The sequence below is a fragment of the Odocoileus virginianus genome, chromosome 1 (assembly GCF_023699985.2).
Source record: "Odocoileus virginianus isolate 20LAN1187 ecotype Illinois chromosome 1, Ovbor_1.2, whole genome shotgun sequence".
Classification (NCBI taxonomy): domain Eukaryota; kingdom Metazoa; phylum Chordata; class Mammalia; order Artiodactyla; family Cervidae; genus Odocoileus; species Odocoileus virginianus.
Window position 1 is genome coordinate 39,514,954 of NC_069674.1, and position 21,899 is coordinate 39,536,852.

At 38.8% G+C, this 21,899-nt stretch overlaps 1 protein-coding gene across 10 annotated transcripts in view; it reads right to left on the bottom strand.

Moving 5' to 3' along the window:
• Nucleotides 1-21,899, bottom strand: part of COA1 (cytochrome c oxidase assembly factor 1) — an 85,191-nt gene that overhangs the window by 35,194 nt on the left and 28,098 nt on the right. For 5 of the 10 annotated variants that reach the window (XM_070467042.1, XM_070467021.1, XM_070467084.1 and 2 more), the window contains exon 2: nucleotides 9,696-9,748. The exons of 3 other annotated variants lie outside the window; for them this stretch is intronic. Coding sequence is in view for 1 of the 7 variants with exons in the window: in XM_070467014.1 (XP_070323115.1) it covers nucleotides 9,696-9,748; nucleotides 19,177-19,231 (108 nt within the window). In the remaining 6 variants the exon portion in view is untranslated. Of the gene's footprint in view, nucleotides 1-9,695; nucleotides 9,749-19,176; nucleotides 19,355-21,899 lie in introns of all 10 variants that reach the window. 2 more of the 10 variants (XM_070467014.1, XM_070467066.1) reach the window with 1 other exon arrangement.

A 21,899-nucleotide genomic window follows, 5' to 3' on the forward strand; every position in this document is an offset into this window, starting at 1 on the left:
TGATGCTATATATTTCTTTCATAATTTCCATAAAGATTATTATCTTTGCAAAAAGAATATACACAATTTTTAAAATGGCAGAGTATGTAGATCATCCTTGAGTCTCTCCATTCTTGCCACTATCCACTGGATGGTGAAACTTTGCTCATGTCTTAACTTGGTCACGTTGTGTATATACAGGCTGAAGGACACAGGCCATGGTTCAGTTCATAATACTCAGCAAGCAGTGCAACTCTGCTCAACTGACTTAGATCTTCTATCATTCTCTCTTCTCATATTATGAGGAGAATTTATTACTATTACATCTGGAATGTGCTGTAGTTCGTCTTTTAGCAGAAGAAAATAAATGCTAATCTGAAATCCTAAGAGCACAACTGTTGCAGGGTTCCTCGTAACACCACCTCTACAGGTGCACTGCCTTCCTGGAATGCAATATCCTAACAGTTTCCTTTCATTCTCTTCCACACTGCATATTGCAATTTTTAGCCTATGAATAGATGCACAGAGAAGTGTTAAAGGTAGGTGTGGAGGAGCTAAGAGTCAGTGGAAATAGAGCAAATCTCTAGTCAAGTTAACTGACTTGTAATATATCGTGAAATACAAAATGTGAAGAAAACAGTATAGGCTTCAGTCATTCATGGTCTCAGAAGGGTGAATAAACAATGGGAATAGATTAAAGCCCTTGTCTAACTTCTTCTCCTCATCTAATTTTATTCTCCAGGTTTAGAAGTCAAAGTATAAATATACCACTCAGGCTTTCTCAGTCTACTCCAACTTCAATGTAGTAAGTAGTTAGGGGCAATGCCTCTAAAACTAAGTGGTTTACTGTTACTTAACTCTTTGGTGCTGTTCTGGAACTATCTGAGTATTTTAATGGGAAGCTGGAAGAAAACATATTACACATAGGTAGCCTAAAGTCAGTATTTTAAATAAGTACATTTTTAAAAACAAAAAGAAACTGGTAATCTCTGTGTTTCAACATACAGTCAACTAAAATATCACGGTGACAGGTACTGACTAATAGAGAAGGAGTAAAATAACTAGAACTCTTTCACAACAAGATGAGGATCAAGACTTAAAAGGACTGTATACATTTTTAATGATCCATGATTTTATACATGGTGATGTAAACACTAACGTCTTCTCCATATCACTTAAAAGTGTGACAATCTTCTTTTTGTCCCTTTTTACATATCATGATGAACACTTCACTAATGAAGTCAAGCTGAGCTATTTCTTACATGAGAGTGCTCCCCCAAACACTTAGTATCTAATGGATTTCCCCTAGTTAACAGCTAACATTTAATGAACCCTTCCTATGTGCCAGGTACTTCTCTAAATGCTTTACATAATTAACTCATTTTTCTCTAGGAATACTATTATTATCATGAACATTTTAAAGATAGGAAACACAAAAGGGACACAAAAGTCAAATAATTTGCCAAGATTTTCATTCCACTCACTACTGCTACATCACACAATTACACCAAATGTAGTGGCTTGAAAAACAATTTTATCACAAATTAAGTCTGTAGATCAGAGGTTTGGACAGCGCACAAAAGTAATGTACAATGTCTGAGGCTATAACTAAGAAGACTCAACAACTAGGGATGCTTCAATGGCTGGGGGTGGGAGTCATGTGGGGAATTTTCACTTGTGTATGACTGTTGATGCTACTATGGTCTAGAATCTTAGCTGGAGCTGTCACCTAGAGAACGTACATACGGCCTCGCTGGTGTTCTGTGCTTTCTTTACAGCATGGCAGCTTCAGCATGATAGGACACCTTGCACGGCAGCACTGGGACCCAAGTGCAAGTGTCCTGGAAAACAAGGCAGAGTAAACTGTCTTTTCTGACCGAGCTTCTAACATCACTCAGCACTTTTGCAACATTCCATTAGTCATGGGCACATCTCAAGCCTGTGCAGATTCAAGAGGAGAGGATAGAGACCCCTCCTCTCAAGGGAGAAGTATCAGGGTCACAGACTAGAAAGAGCAGGGGGCTGGAAGTGCAGCCATCTGTAGAAAATAAAATATACCACCATCTTAAGAGCAGAGATTCCAAGTGTATGTTCTTAATGACCATACTCGACTGCAAGATTACAAGCTGGCACTCTTTATGGCACTAACAATCACACAGTCCAAAAGATTGTGTATATGCAATGCCAGAATTCCAGAAAAACATCTACTTCAGCTTCACTGACTACACTAAGGCCTGTACTGTGTGGAAAACTACTAATTGTGGAAAATTCTTAAAAGAGATGGGCATACCAGACCACCTTACCTACCTCCTAAGAAATTTTTATGCAGGTCAAGGAGCAACAGTTAGAACCGGACATGGAACAACAGACTGGTTCAAAATTGAGAAAGGAATTCATCAAGGTTGTATATTGTCACTCTGCTTATTTAACTTACATGCAGGGTATGTCATGAGAAATGCCAGGCTGGATGACTCACAAGCTGGAATCAACACTGAAGGGAGAAACATCAAGAACCTAAAATATGCAGATGATACCCTTCTAACAGCAAAAAGCAAAGAGGAACTAAAGAGCTTCTTGATGAGGGTGAAAAAGGAGAGTAGAAAAGCTGGCTTAAAACTCAACATTCAAAAAACTAAGACCATGGCATCCGGTCCCATCACTTCATAGCAAACAGATGGGGAAAAACTGGTAACAATAGCAAATTTTATTTTCTTGGGCTCCAAAATCACTGTGGATGGTGACTGCAGCCATGCAGCCATGAAATTAAAAGATGCTTGCTCCTTGGAAGGAGAGCTATGAAACCTAGACAGCATATTACAAAGCAGAGACATTACTTTGCCGACAAAGGTCCATAAAATCAAAGCTATGGTCTTTCCAGTAAACCATATCATATCATCCACGGATGTGAGAGATGGACCATAAAGAAGGCTGAGCACCAAAGAATTGATGCTTTAGAACTGTGGTACTGGGGAAGACTCTTGAGAGTCCCTTGAACTCCAAAGAGAACAAACCAGTCAATCTTACATGAAATCAATCCTGAATATTCACTGGAAGGACTGATGCTAAAGTTTCAATACTTTGGCTACCTGATACTAAAAGCCCACACATTTGAAAAGATTTTGATACTAGGAAAGATGGAGGGCAGAAGGAGAAGGAGGTGAAAGAGGAGGATGAGATGGTTGGATGGCATCATCAACACAATGGGCATGAGTTTGAGCAAAGTCCAGGAGAAAGTGAAAGACAGGGAAGCCTGGTGTGCTGCTGTTCATGGGATTGCAAAGAATTGGACATGACTTAGTGACTGAACAACAACAATGCCATTCACAATTTGGATTGGGCAAAGGGACCAAGAGGAGAACGAGTTCTGAAGAGGGTTCTTTAGGCTATATTCCCTTCAAGTCCATCCCCCTCTGGAAGCCATCAGTGAAGACAGGATTCTCTACACCACCAAGAAAACAATGTCTCTTATAATGTCTCCACCATGATAGTATCTTGTGGTACTCAATTCCATCATAAAAATCAACTTAGCTGTTTCCGAAAGATGGAAAGGGATGCCCCATGGACATCCTACTATCATAGACTCGACTTTTGGTCTGCGCACCATCTCTGGTGTTGAATATTACAAACCTAACCCAAATCACACCTTGATTTCTGAGGTCACAGTAAAACTTCCACAAGATCCACATTATTTACAAATAAATCAACAAATATTTCATATTCAGATGGGAATCTGCATGTCTAACAGTAAGTTTCCAGAACCTTTTTCGGGGAGTAGAGGAACTGGAGGAGCCATTCAAAGCAAATCATCTTTTTTTAATCTTACCACTGATTCCTCTGACAATTTCAAGGGGTTTGGAAAAACTAGAGCAGAATGCGAAACTGGAGAATCAGACTATTTAGAGACTGTCCAATGTTAAATCTTTCAGGATCAGATCCCTGGCACAAATCCAGGTGAATAAAAGGTGCAAACTGACTCACTGGACTAAAATCCCACCCTTCAATAGCTGCCAAGGAAGAATATTGTTTTAAAATGGTATGGTTATTATTTGGGCTGTGAACAAATACCTCCCCATTAACAGTCCCTCAGAATATTATTCTGCAAAACCTTGGGGTTACCAAGGAATTTCATGAAATCTGTTAAGGTTTCTTTTTTTTGTTGTTAAAAATAATAAAATCATTGTCTTCAATAAACTGTTGGTTGCTACAAAGGGAAAAACCAAGAATGCCTTCTACCTCTTCCGGTTTACACACTAGGTAAAAGCATGAAAACACTGTGGCAAAATTAGCATAACTAGTTAAGTGTTACTGATTTGAAAATACTGTATAGTAGTAATTTTTAAAAAAAACAAAAACTGGTTTACTCATTTAAACTTTCATTTTGAATTAAATTTCAATTAACACAAACAACTTGAGCTGGCCTATTAAAACAACCAAAGAGCAGAGGAGACATTTAATGAATAAACTCGCCGGTAAACAGTTTGTCTACATGGATTTTTCCAGAGGTACTGTGTTCCGGCTACATGAGGCTGCCTTTGTTTCTTTCAATAAATCAGAGAAGGGAAAAAGGTGGGGAGGGGAAAGTGACAATCACACTTAATCCACACCAGGCTGCCATATGTCACTTTTTGTCCTTTGCTGGTTCATTGATTATTCATGAATTCACTACCTGAAAAGTGCTATATTTATCTTTACAGCCACAAAGCTGTCAATTCAGTTCCAAATATGCCTGCCTTTGTTTTCAATGAAATGCAGTTTGGGTAAAGGTCTTTTGTATATGACACTGCCCTAGGCCATAAAACAAGTATTAAAAAATTGATATAATATAGGTGAAATTTCAGTGTTGATACTGGCCTGAGCCTTATTATTATTTTGTAATGACTGTTTTATCAAAAGAAACATGAAGTAATCTTGGCTTTTAAAGCCTTTGGCCTCTAAGGATTTCCAGAGAGGCCCTAAACCCTATTCCCTCCTCTATTTTGTTCTCAATGGTCTTACTGTTCCCATTTCTTTTCTTCTTTTATACCTGCTTGTTTCTAGTATGGCAGAGGTATAGTATCCTCTGCTATTAAGTTACCTGCTCAAAGCTACCTGAATTCCAACCACTGCTTTCCTGGGATGCATTACATCATTCTAGTTCAGAATCTGCCTCAAAGTTTCCTTTTCCCACATACAGTCACTGCCTTGAAGAATTCCACAGGTCATTTAAATTTCAACTTGTTTGCCAGCACCTAGAGAAGACATACTTTTAGAAAAGCAAAGAGACACTCAGCTTTCAACACTACCAGGCAAGAAGACAGGGAAAACAAGCTTGCATAAAGACATTTTAGATGTTTCCCTGGTGGTGTCAAGCTTAAAACTACCACCACAAATCCATCACCTTTGTCCTGGAGAAGAAAGGTCAGGGGGAGAAAATAGATTACAAATATACCTGCATCCTAAAAATTCTGTGATTGACTTAAAGGATAAAAAAGCGAACTGAAATCTCTACCAAATTACTGTCATTTCAAAGTTTTATGATAATAAAAGCCAAAAAGGTAAACTCAATTTATTTCTCCCTAGGTGAGATCAACAACAATTTTGACATGAAAGTTCAAACATGTGATAAAGGTTAACAGTAAGTGACAGGGCAAAGACCTTATCCAAAGAGAAAAAAGCCCTTCATAAATAGTTTTAATATATCATGCATTCTTTCATGTTTTATTTCAATTAATCTTTTGAGGATACCCAAACCTAAAAGTCTCTAATTCAAGAATGTGATTAATGGAATGTAACTCCATTAACAGGAAAATGAGGCAGAGGGAGACTTAATATTTTAGAACTCCATTATGATGTAAGACTAAGTCATCAAAGTCCTACCATGATTAACATAGGAGATCAGTGTTCATGTCTAAGAAAGCAAAAGGAAAAAAGATTCAAATAAAAAACAAGCTTTAGTCTTTTCATGTTTTAAAAAATAATTTAACTGCTGAGATTTATTCATGTCGGTGCTTAATTGTTTTACAGGATTATCTACCTTTAGAAGCCCCTAACCTGTTTGCCCTTTACCAAATGCATTACTATTTGTTCAGTCATCCAGGATTCAGACCTGGGCCTCCTCTGTCACCTGGCGTTCATTAATCAGGATTAATGAATGTCGACCACATACAACAAGAGCAAAAAGAGACAACAGATAAAGCCAATGGCTTACATGAGATAAAAGGTAATTGTATTCTCACAAAAAAAGCAGCCCAGATGCAGCTGGACCAGTGTGTACAGGCTCACAGTGCCGGGCTTCTTCCCTCTTGATGCTCTGTCGTGTCCCCACCTTTAAGGCTGCTTGGGCGCCTGCTATCATATGCCTGTAACAGCCAGCAGGAAAGAGCGGAAGCAGGGTTCAATCCTTCTAATAACACTTTCTAGAAGTTGCACACAGCACTTCTTTCATCTCACTAAACTGAATTTAGTGATATGGTCACATATAGCTACAAAAAGAACCTGATCTTCAATCTTTTCATTGGGCAACAACAGTATGTCCAACTGAAAATATGGGTTCTATTTTACAAAGAAAATGTTTTCCAGGATGAGCACAGTCTTCCGGATACTTCTTACTTCACACATCCAGTCCTCTTAGCTCATCATCACTATTTAGCTAAGTCAATTCTGTCAGCATGGTTGTAATTCACTTCATCATCATCATCTCTGCCTGAATGATAACATCCTGAGTTCCTTGAGCCAAATGAAAATGAGGGAAAAACAGAGAGATTGGCTGCAATCTGGTGTCTGTGCATTTGTGGATAGTCTTGCTGAGGTTTAGTGGTCAGAGATGAAGAGATGAGGGTACAGAGAAGGAAATCTGTCCATATGTCAGAAAACACTTCTCAGTGGAAAGAATAAAAAAAAATATTAACATAGAAAAAATATTAACAACATTCTATACTCAACACAAATATTTTTCACAAATGAAAGCAAAATAAATACTTTTGCAGATAAATAAAAGCTGATAGAATTCACTGAAAACAGATATGCACTATGAGAAATTTTTTAATTGAAACATTTGGAATATAATATACTAATGAAAGTAATCAAAGATAACAGATGGAAATATGTAACATGTTCTTGGATTAGAAGAATCAATATTGTGAAAATGACCATACTACCCAAAGCATTTTACAGATTCAGTGCAATCTCTATCAAACTACTAATGGCATTCTCCACAGAATTAGAACAAAAAATTTTACAATTTGTATGGAAACACAAAAGACCCTCAAGAGCCAAAGCAATCTTGAGGAAGAAAAATAGAGCTGAAGGAATCAGGCTCCCAGACTTCAGACTGTACTACAAAGCTACAGCAATCAAGATAGTATGGTACTGGCACAAAAACAGAAATACAGATCAATGGAATAGGATAGAAAGCCTACAGATAAACCCACATATCTATGGTCACCTAATCTTTGACAAAAGAGACAAGAATATACAATAGAGAAAACAGTCTCTTCAATAAGTGGAGATAGGAATATAGGACAGCTACATGTAAAAAGAATTAAATTAGAAAACTCCCTAAAACCATACAAACTCCAGTATTCTTCCCTGGAGAATTCCACGGACAGAAGAGCCTGGTGGGCTACAATCCATGGGGTCGCAAAGAGTCAGACATGACTAAGTAACTAACACTTAAACCTGCCATCTCCCACATTAAGAGGCAAGTTCTTCAGCACTGAGCCACCATGGAAGCCCAAAGGAAACCATAAATAAGACAAAAAGACAACCCTCAGAACGCGAGAAAATATTTGCAAATCAAACAACTGACAAGGAATTAATCTCCAAAATATACAAACAGCTCATATAGATCAATATCAAAAAACCAAACAACCCAATCAGAAAAATGGGCAAAAGACTAAATAGACATTTTTCCAAAGAAGACTTATATACAGCAAACAAGCACATGAAATGATGCTCAACATCACTGTTGAAAGTGAAAGTCACTGTCGTGTCTGACTCTTTGCGACACCATGGATTATATAGTTCATGGAATTCTCTAGCCCATAATACTGGAGTGGGTACCCTTTCCCTTCTCCAGGGGATCTTCCCAACCCAGGGATAGAACCCAGGTCTCCTCCATTGCAGGCAGATTCTTTACCAGCTGAGCCACCAGAGAAGCCCAAGAATGCTGAAGTGGGTAGCCTATCCCTTCTCCAGCAGATCTTTCTGACTCAAGAATTGAACCAGGGTCTCCTGCTTTGCAGGCAGATTCTTCACCAGCTGAGCTACCAGGGAAGCCCAACATCACTATTAGAGAAATACAAATGGAAACTACAATGAGGTATCACTTCACACAGGTCAGAATGGTCTTCATCAAAAATTTCATAAACAATAAATACTGGAGAGGGTGTGGAGAAAATGGAACTCTCCTACACTGTTGGTGGGAATGTAAACTGGTACAATCACTATGGAGAACAGTATGGAGGGTCCTCAAAAAACTAAATACAGAACTACCTTATGACCCAGCAATCCCACTCCTGGGCATACTCCTGGAGAAAAATAAAATTAAAAAAGATACATGATGTACCCCCCACCCTCAGTGTTCATTGCAGCACTATTTACAATAGCCAAGACATGGAAGTAACCTAAATGTCCATCAACAGAGGAATGGATAAAGAAAATGTGGTACATTTATACAGGGGAATATTACTAAAAAGGAACTAAATATTACCACAAAAAGGAACGAAAATGGTGCCATCAGACGTGGATGGACCTAGAAACAGTCATACAGAATGAAGTAAGTCAGAAAGAGAAAAACAAACATTGTATCTTAATGCATATATGTGGAATCTAGAAAAATGGCATAGATGAACTTCTTTGAAAGCAGAAATAGACACACAGAGAACAAATGTATGAGTACCAAAAGGGGAAGGGGGGGCTGGTAAGGATTGGGAGACTGGGATATATACACTACTAATGAAATAACTAATAAGGACGAACTATACAGCACAGAGACCTCTACTCAAAGCTCCGTGGTGACCTAAATGGGAAGGAAATCCAAGGAAGACAGGATATGTGAATACATGTGGCTGATTCAGTCCGCTGTACAGCAGAAACTAATGACATTATAAAGCAACTATACTTCAGCAAAAATGTATTTGACATATAACATCATGTAAACTTAAGGTGTACAATTTATATTGTAATACAATTGTCTTTGTAGCAATAACCACCTTTATCACATTATATAACTATTTTCTTTTTAGTGGGTGGAATAATTGAGTTTGTTTCTTAGCAGGTTTGAAAATTGTAATACAATATTATCTATAGTCTCTGTACTATGCATTAATTCTCTACGACTTATTTAACTACTTGGCAGCAGTAGTTAAACATCTTAAACATCTTTCCTTTCCGTCCACCTACGGTCCTCTGGTAACCAACATTTTACTCTGTTTCTATGAGTTTGGTTTTTTCTGATTCTTCATATAAGCGATATCATACAGTATTTGTCTTTCTCTGATTTATCTCATGAGAAATATTGAAGTTCTTCCAGCAGAAGAAAAATATCAAATGGAAATTTGTAACTACAAAAAAGCCATAGAGGCCTACAATGTAAAACACATGGCTAAATGCTAAGGACATTTTTCTCTCAATTTTAATCTTTCTAAAGGTTAACTGAAAGGACATCAGCAAATGGCAGAAGAGGAGTTTTCTACTGCCATTTCCCCAAAGACCAAGTGACTAGGACAATCACCTACCGAGAACAGGGCTTTTGTAGAACTCCGGAGTCCAGCAGAGAAGCTCCAGTACACTACGGGAGCAAAATAAAACAGGGAGTAGATGTAGAAGCAAAAGGACCACATTACCCCCTCCCCCAAGGTGGTATAGCTGAGGATTTCTCGCCAACAATTTCTCCCACCATGGAATGTTTGAGTGCATGTGAGCGAGTACTCAGATTCCCCAGCTGGACAGTATACTGACAAAAGGACCCACTTCTTTCCTGCCCCATCTAGGGGTACTGAGATGAATGTACAACTGAGGGGCAGGGAGGGGCTGCCAGAGCCGGAGATGTGTCAAAGAAACATGGATCCCACTAACCATTTCAAGGACAGCATCAAGTCCACACCTGAGCGGCTGGGGAGGCCTCACCTTCAATAACCTCAACGATCTGTGCACCTCACTCACACACACTCTCCCACCCAGTGGCAGGCTCCCCCCTGCTCCATACTTTCACGAGTGATGTGTTCAACACTCTGCATGCAAGTAAAATTGTGTATAAAAAGATGTAAATACAATGGAATAATACTGAGCGATTAAAAAAAAAACCCACAAGGAAATCCTATCATTTGCAACAACCTGAATGAAACTGGAGGACATTATGCTAAGTGAGATAACTCAGAGAAATAAAAAGAAATACTGCATAATCTCAAAATATGGAGAATCTTAAAAGAAAGTTGAACTCACAGAAACAGAGTAGTAGGGTGGTTGCCAGAGACGGGGGAAATGGAGAGAGGTTACTTAAAGGGTACAAACTTTCAGTTATTAGATGAAAAAGTCCTGAAAATCTAAGTACAGCATGACTACAGCAAAAACAGCACAATGAAAGTACAGAATGTGATTATATTCTGTATTATTTAACTGAAATTTGCTAAAAGAGCAGATATTAAAGGTTGTCACGCACACACACACACACACACACACACACACACAATCACTAAGGTAATGGTTGATTGTGGAAATACTTTTACAATCTATACCAATATCAAATCATCATGTTGCACACTTTAAATATAGTTTTGTCAATTATACCTCAAAAGCTAGAAAAAACTAACTTGGCTCTTTAAAGAAAGTTCAATAATTAACTATGTGGTTTATAACAGGTAGAAGTAAAATGTGATAAAAACAACAAAAGATGAGGATGTAGAGGGAAGTATACTTTGTAAGATTCTTGTGTGAAATGGTATATTAAACATAAATTAATAGTTAGATATACAGACTCTAGAGTAACTACTAAAAAATAAAACAAAAGGTACAGCTAATAAGCCAATAATGGAGATAAAAAAGAATCACAAAAAAAATACTGTTAATCCAAAAGAAACCAGGAAAACATGAAGAAAGAGGAATAAAGATGAGACACATAGAAAACAGAGAACAAGATGGGAAATTTTAAATTGATCATGTTGATAATGAATGCAAATTGTCTAAACATTATGCTTAAATGGCAGAGATCACCATAATGGAAAAAAGAAAAAAAGTAAGACTCAACAACAGGACATCTGCAGAATTAGCTGATCAATAACACTCACCAAAGTCTCTAAGGCCTACAAAAATATAAAATATCTTCTTCCTTATACCTGGGAAAATACTTGATGGAGAAGGGAGGAGGGCCCAGAAGGAGCTAAGAAATCATCACAGTGAGTCAAGAAATTTTGCATCAGTAAAAAATTTCCCTTCCAGGCAAAGAACAAGACCATTCAGATATGACCTAAATCAAATCCCTTACGATTATACAGTGGAAGTCACAAATAGATTCAAGGGATTAGCTCTGATAGAGTGCCTGAAGAACTGTGGATGAGGGTTCATGACACTGTGCAGGAGGCAGTGATCAAGACCACCCCCAAGAAAAACTAATGCTAAAAGGCAAAATGGTTGCCTGAGGAGCCCTTACAAATACCTGAGAAAAGAAGAGAAGCAAAAGACAAATGAGAAAAGGAAAGATATACACATCTGAATGCAGAGTTCCAAAGGAATAGAAACGAGAGATAAGAAAGCCCCCCTCAGTGATCAACGCAAAGAAATAGAGGGAAATGATATAATGGGAAAGACTAGAGATCTCTTCAAGAAAATCAGAGATACCAAGGGAACATTTCATGCAAAGATGGGCACAATAAAGGACAGAAATGGTATGGACCTAACAGAAGCAGAAGATTTAAGAAGAGGTGGCAAGAATACACAGAAGAACTATAGAAAAAATGATCTTAATGACCCAAATAACCACGATGCTGTGATCACTCATCTAGAGCCAGACATCCTGGAATACAAAGTCAAGTGGGCCTTAGGAAGCATCACTAAGAACAAAGCTAGTGGAGGTGATGGAATTCCAGTTGAGCTATTTCAAATCCTAAAAGACGATGCTGTGAAAGTGTTGCACTCAATATGCCAGCAAATTTGGAAAACTCAGCAGTGGCCACAGGACTGGAAAAGGTCAATTTTCATTCCAATCCCAAAGAAAGGCAACGCCAAAGACTGTTCAAACTACCACACAATTGCACTCATCTCACATGCTAGTAATGTTCAAAATTTACCAAGCCAGAATTCAACAGTACGTGAACTACGAACTTACAGATGTACAAGCTGGATTTAGAAAAGCCAGAGAAACCAGAGACCAAATTTCCAACATCTGCTGGATCATCAAAAAAGCAAGAGAGTTCCAGAAAAAACATCTATTTCTGCTTTACTGACTACGCCAAAGCCTTTAATTGTGTGGATAACAACAAACTAGAAAATTCTTCAAGAGATGGGAATAACAGACCACCTTACCTGCCTCCTGAGAAATCTGTGTGCAGGTCAAGAAGCAACAGTTAAAACTGGACAAGGAACAATGGACTGGTTCCAAATTGGGAAAGGAGTAGTCAAGACTGTATATTGTCACCCTGCTTATTTAACTTCTATGCAGAGTCAGTCAGTCAGTCCAGTCACGTCAGACCCTTTGGGAGCCCATGGAATGCATCACTCCAGGCCTCCCTGTCCATCACCAACTCCCAGAGCTTGCTCAAACTCATGTCCATCTAGTCGACGATGCCATGCAACCATCTCATCCTCGGTCATCCCCTTCTCCCCCTGCCTTCAATCTTTCCCAGCATCAGGGTCTTTTCCAGTGAGTCAGTTCTTCTCATCAGGTGGCTAAAGTATTGGAGTTTCAGCTTCAGCATCAGTCCTTCCAATGAATATTCAGGACTGACTTCCTTTAGGATGAACTGGTTGGGTCTCCTTGCAGTCCAAGGGACTCTCAAGAGTCTTCTCCAACACTACAGTTCAAAAGCATCAATTCTTCGGCACTCAGCTTTCTTTATAGTCCAACTCTCACATCTCTACGTGACTACTGGAAAAACTACAGCTCTGACTAGATGGATCTTTGGTGGCAAAGTAATGTCTCTGCTTTTTAGTATGCTGTCTAGGTTGGTCATAACTTTTCTTCCAAGGAGCAAGCGTCTTTTAATTTCATGGCTGCAGTCACCAACTGCAGTGCTTTTGGAGCCCAAGAAAAGAAAGTCTCTGTTTACAAAGAAGTGGCACCAGCTGTAAGATCTTACTTGGACAAGTCACTTAACTTCAGTGTCCTACTTTCCTCATCCATAAAATGAAAAAGTTGATCTAAATAAATAATTCTCTAAAGTCTCTTCAAAGTGCTATGATGTAATGTAATAGGGGAGAAAGGGAAAAAGACCAAAAGTTTACTCTCTTTAAATTTAAAACCAGGGCTTAGTATTTCATCTTCCCATGGAAATAGAAAGTAGAAAAGTAGACTTTTTTATTTTGAGGACAAATAAATAACATCTTGAAAACACTAAGTATGTGGGAAAATCTGACTCTCTAAACTATTATTTATTAAACTTTTGACTAATCCACGTAAATGTAAAAAGTCAACAGATGTCATATTCTGATGATCCTAAATACTTTGCAGACAAAGGCGCATCTAGTCAAAGCTATAGTTTTCCCAGTAGCCACGCAGAGATGTGAGAGTTGAACCATAAAGGCTAAGCGCTGAAGAATTAATACTTTCAAACTGTGGTGTTGGAGAAGACTCTTGAGAGTCCCTTGGAGAGCAAGGAGATCAAACCAGTCAATCCTAAAGGAAATAAACCCTGAATATTCACCGGAAGGATTGATGCTAAAGCTGAGGCTCCAATCCTTTGGCCACCTGATGGGAAGAGCTGACTCATTAGAAAAGACCCTGATGCTAAGAAAGACTGAAGGCAGGAGGAGAAGGGGATGACAGAAGACAAGATGGTTGGATGGCATCACCAACTCAATGGACAAGAGTTTGAGCAAACTCCAGGAGAAGGTGAAGGACAGCGAAGCCTGGCACGCTGCAGTCCAGAGGGTTGCAAAGAGTCAGACACGACTGAGCAGCTGAGCAACAGCAATAATTAAAATACATAAAATGATAATATTATACTGTTAGGAAAAGAAAGAAAATTTTAGAAGGTTAACCAATCTTGAGTTTCGGGGAGGAAGGATTGGGAACCATGTAGGAACCAGTTCCCAGGAGGTAGAAAGCGTCATTAAGGACAAATCATGAGTTATGAAACTGGTAACCAACAGATTAATAAATACCAAGAACAACAAACACTTAAATGTAAAAAAAATGAATTAAATGTCCATGATTTTAGAATACTAATTTTAAAAAGATAAAGTATGAAATATACTATATAGTTAACCCTTAATACACAAGAATATTGTTCATGGTATTTGAATATTTATTGATTGTAGCAATTCTCAGCTATTCAATGTAACTCAATCTCCAGAAACAGTACCTAGGCTTCTTACCAGAAAGAACTGATTATACACAAATGTACCAGAGGAACACAGAAAAGTAAAAAGAATTATGGTCAACCTAAAAGTTAAGTAGTATCTCCTCTAAAATAATAATCCAGATATACACTTTTTGGTCTAAATTAACACTTACATAAATATTAGAAAGGTAGGCTTCGGGAATTCAGAAATAAATATCTCTGGGCAATATACACAGTAAGAAGGGAGCTACAGGTTTTGTAAATGATTCCCTGTTCTAAACGGTGACTATGTTAAAAAAAACAAAAACAAAACAAACGTATATGGAACCAACATTTTAAGAACATCACTGCTGAAATCAGGAAGAATATTTACGTCTATGGACGGAAAGCTGTGGCTCTGGGGATAATGAAGTAAACATCTGGAAGCCTAAGCCCTAGTCTCCGTATCTCTAAATATACAGGTTTGCTCACTTGTAAAATTAAAAAATTCTAGTATTTCAGAGGATAACAGCTAGCTATTTTTCATATTTACTGATGACAAATATTAAGAAGCAGGTGTATACTGTCAAATGAAAGCCTTATGATAGATAAGGGAATAACTTTACATTAGAAAGCACTGTTAAATATTACAACTTGCTATCAAAAAAAACCTGTAAATTACTTTTTAGTTTAGTAGCAAACTTGGTTTTTAGAACAGTTTTAGGTTCACAGGAAAACTGAGCAGGAGAGCTCCCATCTATCCCCAGTCCCATACACAGAGCCTCTCCTACTATCAACATCCTGAACCAGAGTGTCACATTTATTACAATCAATAAGCCTACTGTGACACATCAGCTAAAGTCCATAGTTTACATTAGGGTTCACTCCTAGAGTTAACATTCTATGGGTTTTGACAAATGTATAACCACATGTAGCCACAATTATAGTATCATATAGAACAGTGTCACTGCCCTAAAAGTCCTCTTGACTTTGCCCCTTCACCCTCCCTTGCCACCAACCCATGGCAACCACTGATCTTTCTACTCAAATTACCCTTTTTAAAGGTCAAAGGCTTACCTAGGACAATAACTTCCCTAGGAAGAGGAACTAAAGAGCCTCTTGATGAAGGTGAAAGAGGAGACTAAAAAAGCTGGCTTAAAATGCATCATTCAAAAAACTAAGATCATGGCATCCGGTCTTAACACTTTATGGCAAACAGATGGGGGAAAAGTGGAAATAGTGGCAGATTTTATTTTCCTGGGCTCCACAAATCACTGCAGATGGTGACTGCAGCCATGAAATTAAAAGATGCTTGCTCCTCGGAAGAAAAGGTAAGACAAACCTAGATAGCGTATTAAAAAGCAGACACATCACTTTGTTGACAATGGTCCATCTAGTCAAAGCTATGGCTTTTCCAGTAGTCATGTATGGATGTGAGAGTTGGACCATAAAGAAGGCTGAGTGCTGAAGAACTGATGCTTTTGAACTGTGCTGAGGAAGACTCTTGCGAGTCCCTTGGACTGCAAGGAGATCCAACTAGTCCATCCTAAAGGAAATCAGTCCTGAATATTCACTGGAAGGACTGATGCTGAAGCTGAAACTCCAATACATTGGCCACCTGATGCAAAGAACTGACTCATTTGAAAAGAGCCTGATGCTGGGAAAGATTGAGGGCAGGAGGAAAAGGGGGCAACAGAGATGGTTGGATGGCATCACTGACTCAATGGACATGAGTCTGAGCAAACTCTGGGAGATAGTGAAGGACAGGGAAGTTTGGCGTGCTGCAGCCCATGGGGTCACAGACAGTCAGACGTGACTTAGCAACTGAACAATAGGACAATGCAACCTAAAGGAGGAACAACTCCTTATATGGCCATTCAACATCCTAACCTATCTTTACTCATTCTCATACGTCACTGAGCAACTGACACGAGAATGAAAATATTTCACTCAAGAAATGTAATATCAGTAAGTTATTGGTACATTAATTATAACAAACTCTGATGTTATACTCATCTAAACTTGAAAGAATTTTAGAGAATGTGGTACAACGTGACTATCTGAAAGCAAGCAAGCAGTATTTTGTCCTTACCATTTTTTCCTATTACTTTTTAATATTTATGCCATTTTTTACTAGCTTTATTTTTCAACAGATGCTATAGGTATAGCTAAAATAAAAGAAACTGGTACTTCCTGCTCCTGATAGTAATAAAAAGCTTTCATCATAATGTCCTATGAGCTTTTGCTTCCCTGCTTTTTGTCAAGAAATTCATAGACCAAAACTCCAGCTTTTACATTTTTTTAATAGCAGTGGTCAAAATACTGGAAATTAACAGCTATCAAAAAGCAGAATCTGGCAATGTACATTTATGAGACATATTTTACAGTTAAGAAAAACCACGGTGGCCATTCCTCAGAGCTCTTCCCTGACTCAAGCCTGGCTTACAGCTGTTTAGCAAGCCCTTACCCTAGACTCCGAACCACAGTCAGGCAGGTATGTGAGACCCAAACCGTCCTGGCTAACTGGGTGAGGCCCCTTGTCACCTAGAGCACGTTTTCACTTGCCACAGCAGCTTGTTTCCAGTCAGACAGGAGTAGAGCTGGAGAGAGAGAAGGCTGAAAAGATGATGGTCTCTTACGTGTTCCCCACTACAGTGCACTGCCAAGAGGCCAGTTTTCAGATGAAAAAATGTTATCGTGGATTTTCAAGCCATTTTCTATGTATCATGTACCATGGCTAGGATCATTTTGGCTTCCCGTATTACCTAAACCCAGTACACTTTAATATGAAATTTTTTTCAAGGTAGGCAACATAAGATCCTTTTAAAAATCGAACCTAGCAAATGAGATAGTGACTAGAAAGAGTGGGGGCTCAAATGCGGCTTCTGGATGCTAGTAATGTTCTAGTTCCTGATTTGGGTGTGCATTACACAATGTGTACAGGTGCGTATTATATTTTCATTATTAATGAAATACTTCAATAAACAAGCTCAAACCAAGATCAGACGTTCACCAATAGAAAACTAGAATAATGGGTATCAAACAGGCAGTTCACAAAAACTCAAAAGCGCAATAAACTCTGAAAAGATGTCCCACCCCCTTGAACTTCAGAACCCTTCCCCTACTGCCCTCAGACACGCCTCTAGCAGCCTCAATTACTCAACCTTCTCTCAGACGTTCCTGCTTGGGACACAACCCTGGCTGCACATACAATCACCTGGGAGTTTCAAAAAATTACCCAAGCCTGAGCTCCACCTCAGACTATTTGAGTCAGAAACTCCGGGGGCTGGGACCCAGGAAATGGTATGTTTACAAGCCCTCCCTGGTGATTTAAGTGTGCAGCCAGGGTTGAAAGTCGCTGCCAACTGAAACCTGGCTCTCCCTGCAGCCCTCTGCAGTCTGGCTGCTCATAATCCTCTTCCCATTAGGGTGGAGACAGGGTCGATGCTCTTATTTCTCATTGCCACTTCCAAATTCCTGTCTCACTGCTCTCTAAGCTTCCAGCTTTCAACCTCACATTATCAGACCACATCATTCCTAATTCTATTGTGGTCATCAACATGACACCCCCAACCTCACTCCTGAACAATTTTAACTCGTGGCTGTGATACTCTCTCCAACACTGTTGTTATCAAACTGCATGAAAAAAGAAATCAACAAATACCTGGACAGTGGAAAAATAACATATTAAAACTTACAGGATACAGCAAAAGCAATTTTAACAGCGAAGTTCATCATAAGGATAAATGCCTACATGAAGTAACAAGATAAATCTCAAATAAACAAGCTTATTTACACCTCAAGGAACTAAAAAGAGAAGAACAAATGAAACCCAAAGCTTATAGAAAAAAAGAAAGAAAGATCAGAGTAAAATAAAATAAATGAAATAAAGACTAAAAAGACTAGGAAACGATCAATGAACTAACAGCTGGTTCTCTGAAAAGATAAACAAAATGGACAAACATTTAGCTAGACTTATCAAGAAAAAAAAAGGACTTGAAGTCCAAAATGAAAGATGAAACATTATGATTGACACCACAGAAATACAAAGGATCATAAGAGACTATTATGAACAATTTATGTGCCAACAAATCTGACAACCTAGAAGAAATGGATAAATTCCTAGAAATAAAATGCATGATAATTTAAATATCCACACAGACGATCCCTGACGGTCTCCTCTCCTCTCAGAATCTGGTACTCATTTGACCACTGCAACTCATTCCCATAGTCATACCCTAGAACCTGTCATTACCAATAACTTGACCCCCTCCACCATCTCAATTTCTAGCATCCTACTCTTCAGCCACCCCTTATTTTTTCCAATTCACCTCCTCAAAAATCTTTTTTAAAACTCCAGTTCTACAATCCATTGATCCTACCACCTTTTCACTGTTCTTCCCCAACCTAGAGTCCACGGCCCATCACTATACACCACTCTTTTGAACACACCCTCAACGACCTTGTGCCCTCTTCCCCTATCATTATCACCAGGCCAACCCCAAACCTAGATAAATCCTACCTCCACAATATCCACACGGGTGAGTTTTTTTAAGTCTGCTGACTGACCTCACTATATACCTGTGATCAGAGACCAGTGGGCCAAGGCAGGGCCTTGGAATCACAGGCCGCTTCTCTACTCTCCTGAGAGACTGCTACCGTTGTTCAGTCACTGAGCCGTGTGGAACTCTTTGCAACCCCATGGACTGCAGTATACAGGCCTTCCTGTCCCTCACGAACTCACAGGGTTTGCGCAAGTTCACGTCCATTGAATTGGTGATGCTATCCAACCATTTCATCCTCTGCAACCCTCTTCTCCTTCTGCCTTAAATCTTTCCCAGCATCAGGGTCTTTTTCCAATGAGTCGGCTGAATAATTAGGTCACACCTTTTACTCTCTTCTCACTCTCCTTCATTTCAGTCCTACATCACGTTCAATGAGAAAATAAAAAGCAATCAAATTTATTAGTTTACCCATATTTGTGCCAAAGTACTCTTTACCTTCCCTTTGCCACTGGGATAAATGGTCTGTGCTCCCACCATTAATAAAACCAGTCCCTCCACGGTATGCTAGATCCCTCTCCTTTCATCTACTCAACTCATTCCAGCAATTCTCCCTTCTCTCTTATGCATGATCAGTTTCCCCCATTTTACATATCACTCATATTAGCATGAAACATGCTGAAATATCTCCTATCTTTGAAAAAACTTTCTTAACCCCGTATCTTCTTCCAACAATAGTCCCATTTCTCTACTCTGCTTTTGGAGAGAAATTCTTCAAAGGAGATGTCTATTTTTGCTATCTCCAGATCCTGTCTTCCCATTGGTATCCTCTGAGAGGATACCAACCTAGTCTTGATCGCCTCACTGCTCCACAGAAAAAGCTCCTGTGGAAGTCTTCACCGTACTCCACGTTGCTAAAACCAAAGGCCAGGTCTCAGCACTCACCTTACTTATCTATCGGAGCATATCTGATATCACCAACCAGTCCTTTTTTAACACACTTCACACTAGGCTTCGAAGACACTACTGCTCTGGTTCTCCTCCTCCTAACTGGGCACTCATTTTCAGTCTCTCTTGTTTGTAAGCTTCATCTTTCTGACCTCTGAACACTGATCTGGCCCAGGGCTCTTCCCGAACATCTCCACATTCATCCCTCCAACCTCATGGCTTAATCCGCTCCTCAGTGCTGACATCCTTGCTTCTAGCTCAGACTTCTATTGCAGACTCATGTATCTACGTGCCTCATCAACATGTTAACCAAAATGCTGAGGAAGCATCTAGAACTTGCCAGTTCAAAAATCAAACTCCTGAATTCTCCCTCCTCCCCAAACCTACTTCTCCCACTGGTCCTTTTCGATGAATGGCAACTCTAGCCTTCCAGTTTTCACAGCCAAAAGCTCTGCTTTGATACTTTTTCGCTCACAGCCCACATCTAATATATCAGCATACCTCACTGACTCTGCTTATAAACATTATAAATAATACATGCATAAGTCTGTATAAATAACACATCCAGACTGTGAACACTTTTCATCACCTTCATCAATTCACCATTATCTAGCTTGAATTATAACAATGACGTCCTAATTAGTCTCCCTGCTTCCTCCTTTAGCCTCTCTTACAATCTTTTCTCAACACAACACTCTATGATCCTTTTAAGGCCTAAATGAGACGATGTCATCCTCTGTTCAAAACCCTCACATTTCAGATGGCAATCACACTCAAGGTAAAAGACAAAGTCTCTAGAATTGTCTATGTCACTATTCATTCTCTCACCTCACGTCCTGCTACTCCCTTACTTACTCTATTCCAGCTGCCCTGGCTTCCCTGTGGGTCTGTGAACAGGTCACACCCAAGGGTCTTCTCATTTGTTATCCCCTCTGCCTGGAATGTTCCTCTGGTTATCCACAAGGTACTTGCTCTCTTCTTTCTCTCCACAGCATAGCACCATCTAAGATTCTATGCATTTTCTCATCTATTCATTTATACCTCCCCTCACTAGAATATAAGCACACAGAACTTAGCCAGTACTCGGTTCATCAGTTGGGTGAATGAATGGTGTTTATGCTCATTAATAATTAGTAAAGTAAAAATTAGAACAGTATGAAAAACCATAACACACCAATCATATGACAAGAATTTAAGTTTGATAAAACCAAAAGAACGGTCAGAATATGGAACAGAAACTATTATATACCAGTGGCAGGAGTATAAATTAATGCAAGTACTTTAGAAAACAATTTGGCAATATCTAGTAAATCTAAATATGCATATACTCTTCAACCCTAGAACTCCACTTCTACATATGTATCTCTTAGACTCTAGGGCCCAGAGCAACTCTCTCACAAGTACACAAGGAGACCCCTGCAAGAATACTCAGTTCCACATTGTTTGTAAATGCAAACCAGAAACCTAAATGCCTACCAGCAGAAATGTATAAATTATAATAAATACACATAATGGAGTACAATCTCACAACTAAAATGAATGACCAAATATGAATGACCTACAAATATCAACATGCTAAAATACAATGCTGAACAAATAAAAAACAACATGCAGAATGATATGCTTTATAGTATGAAGCTGTTTATTTTTGGGGAGGGGGTGTGTACCTTTAATACTAACATTTTTAGGATTAGCTTTTTTAACAGAATGACATTTTCAAGCATTCTTAAACTTTAGTTTTAATATTCACAATGTTTCAGTTCAAATCAACAAATATTAGAGCCTACATGAAAACAGAATGAAACGAGATTACCTTTTTTATATAATTAGCTACATTATTTTCAAGAGTAAAAAGTTAATACTAGTATTTAAAAACCTAAATTTCCAATGTTACTGTTAATTCAACCATACATATATTACTTTAGGCCACAGGACTACCCATTAGCCTTTCTTGTCAGAGAGCAATTAACCTCTTGAACTTTTCCTCAGCATCAGCTTTCTCAGTAAATAAATTTGG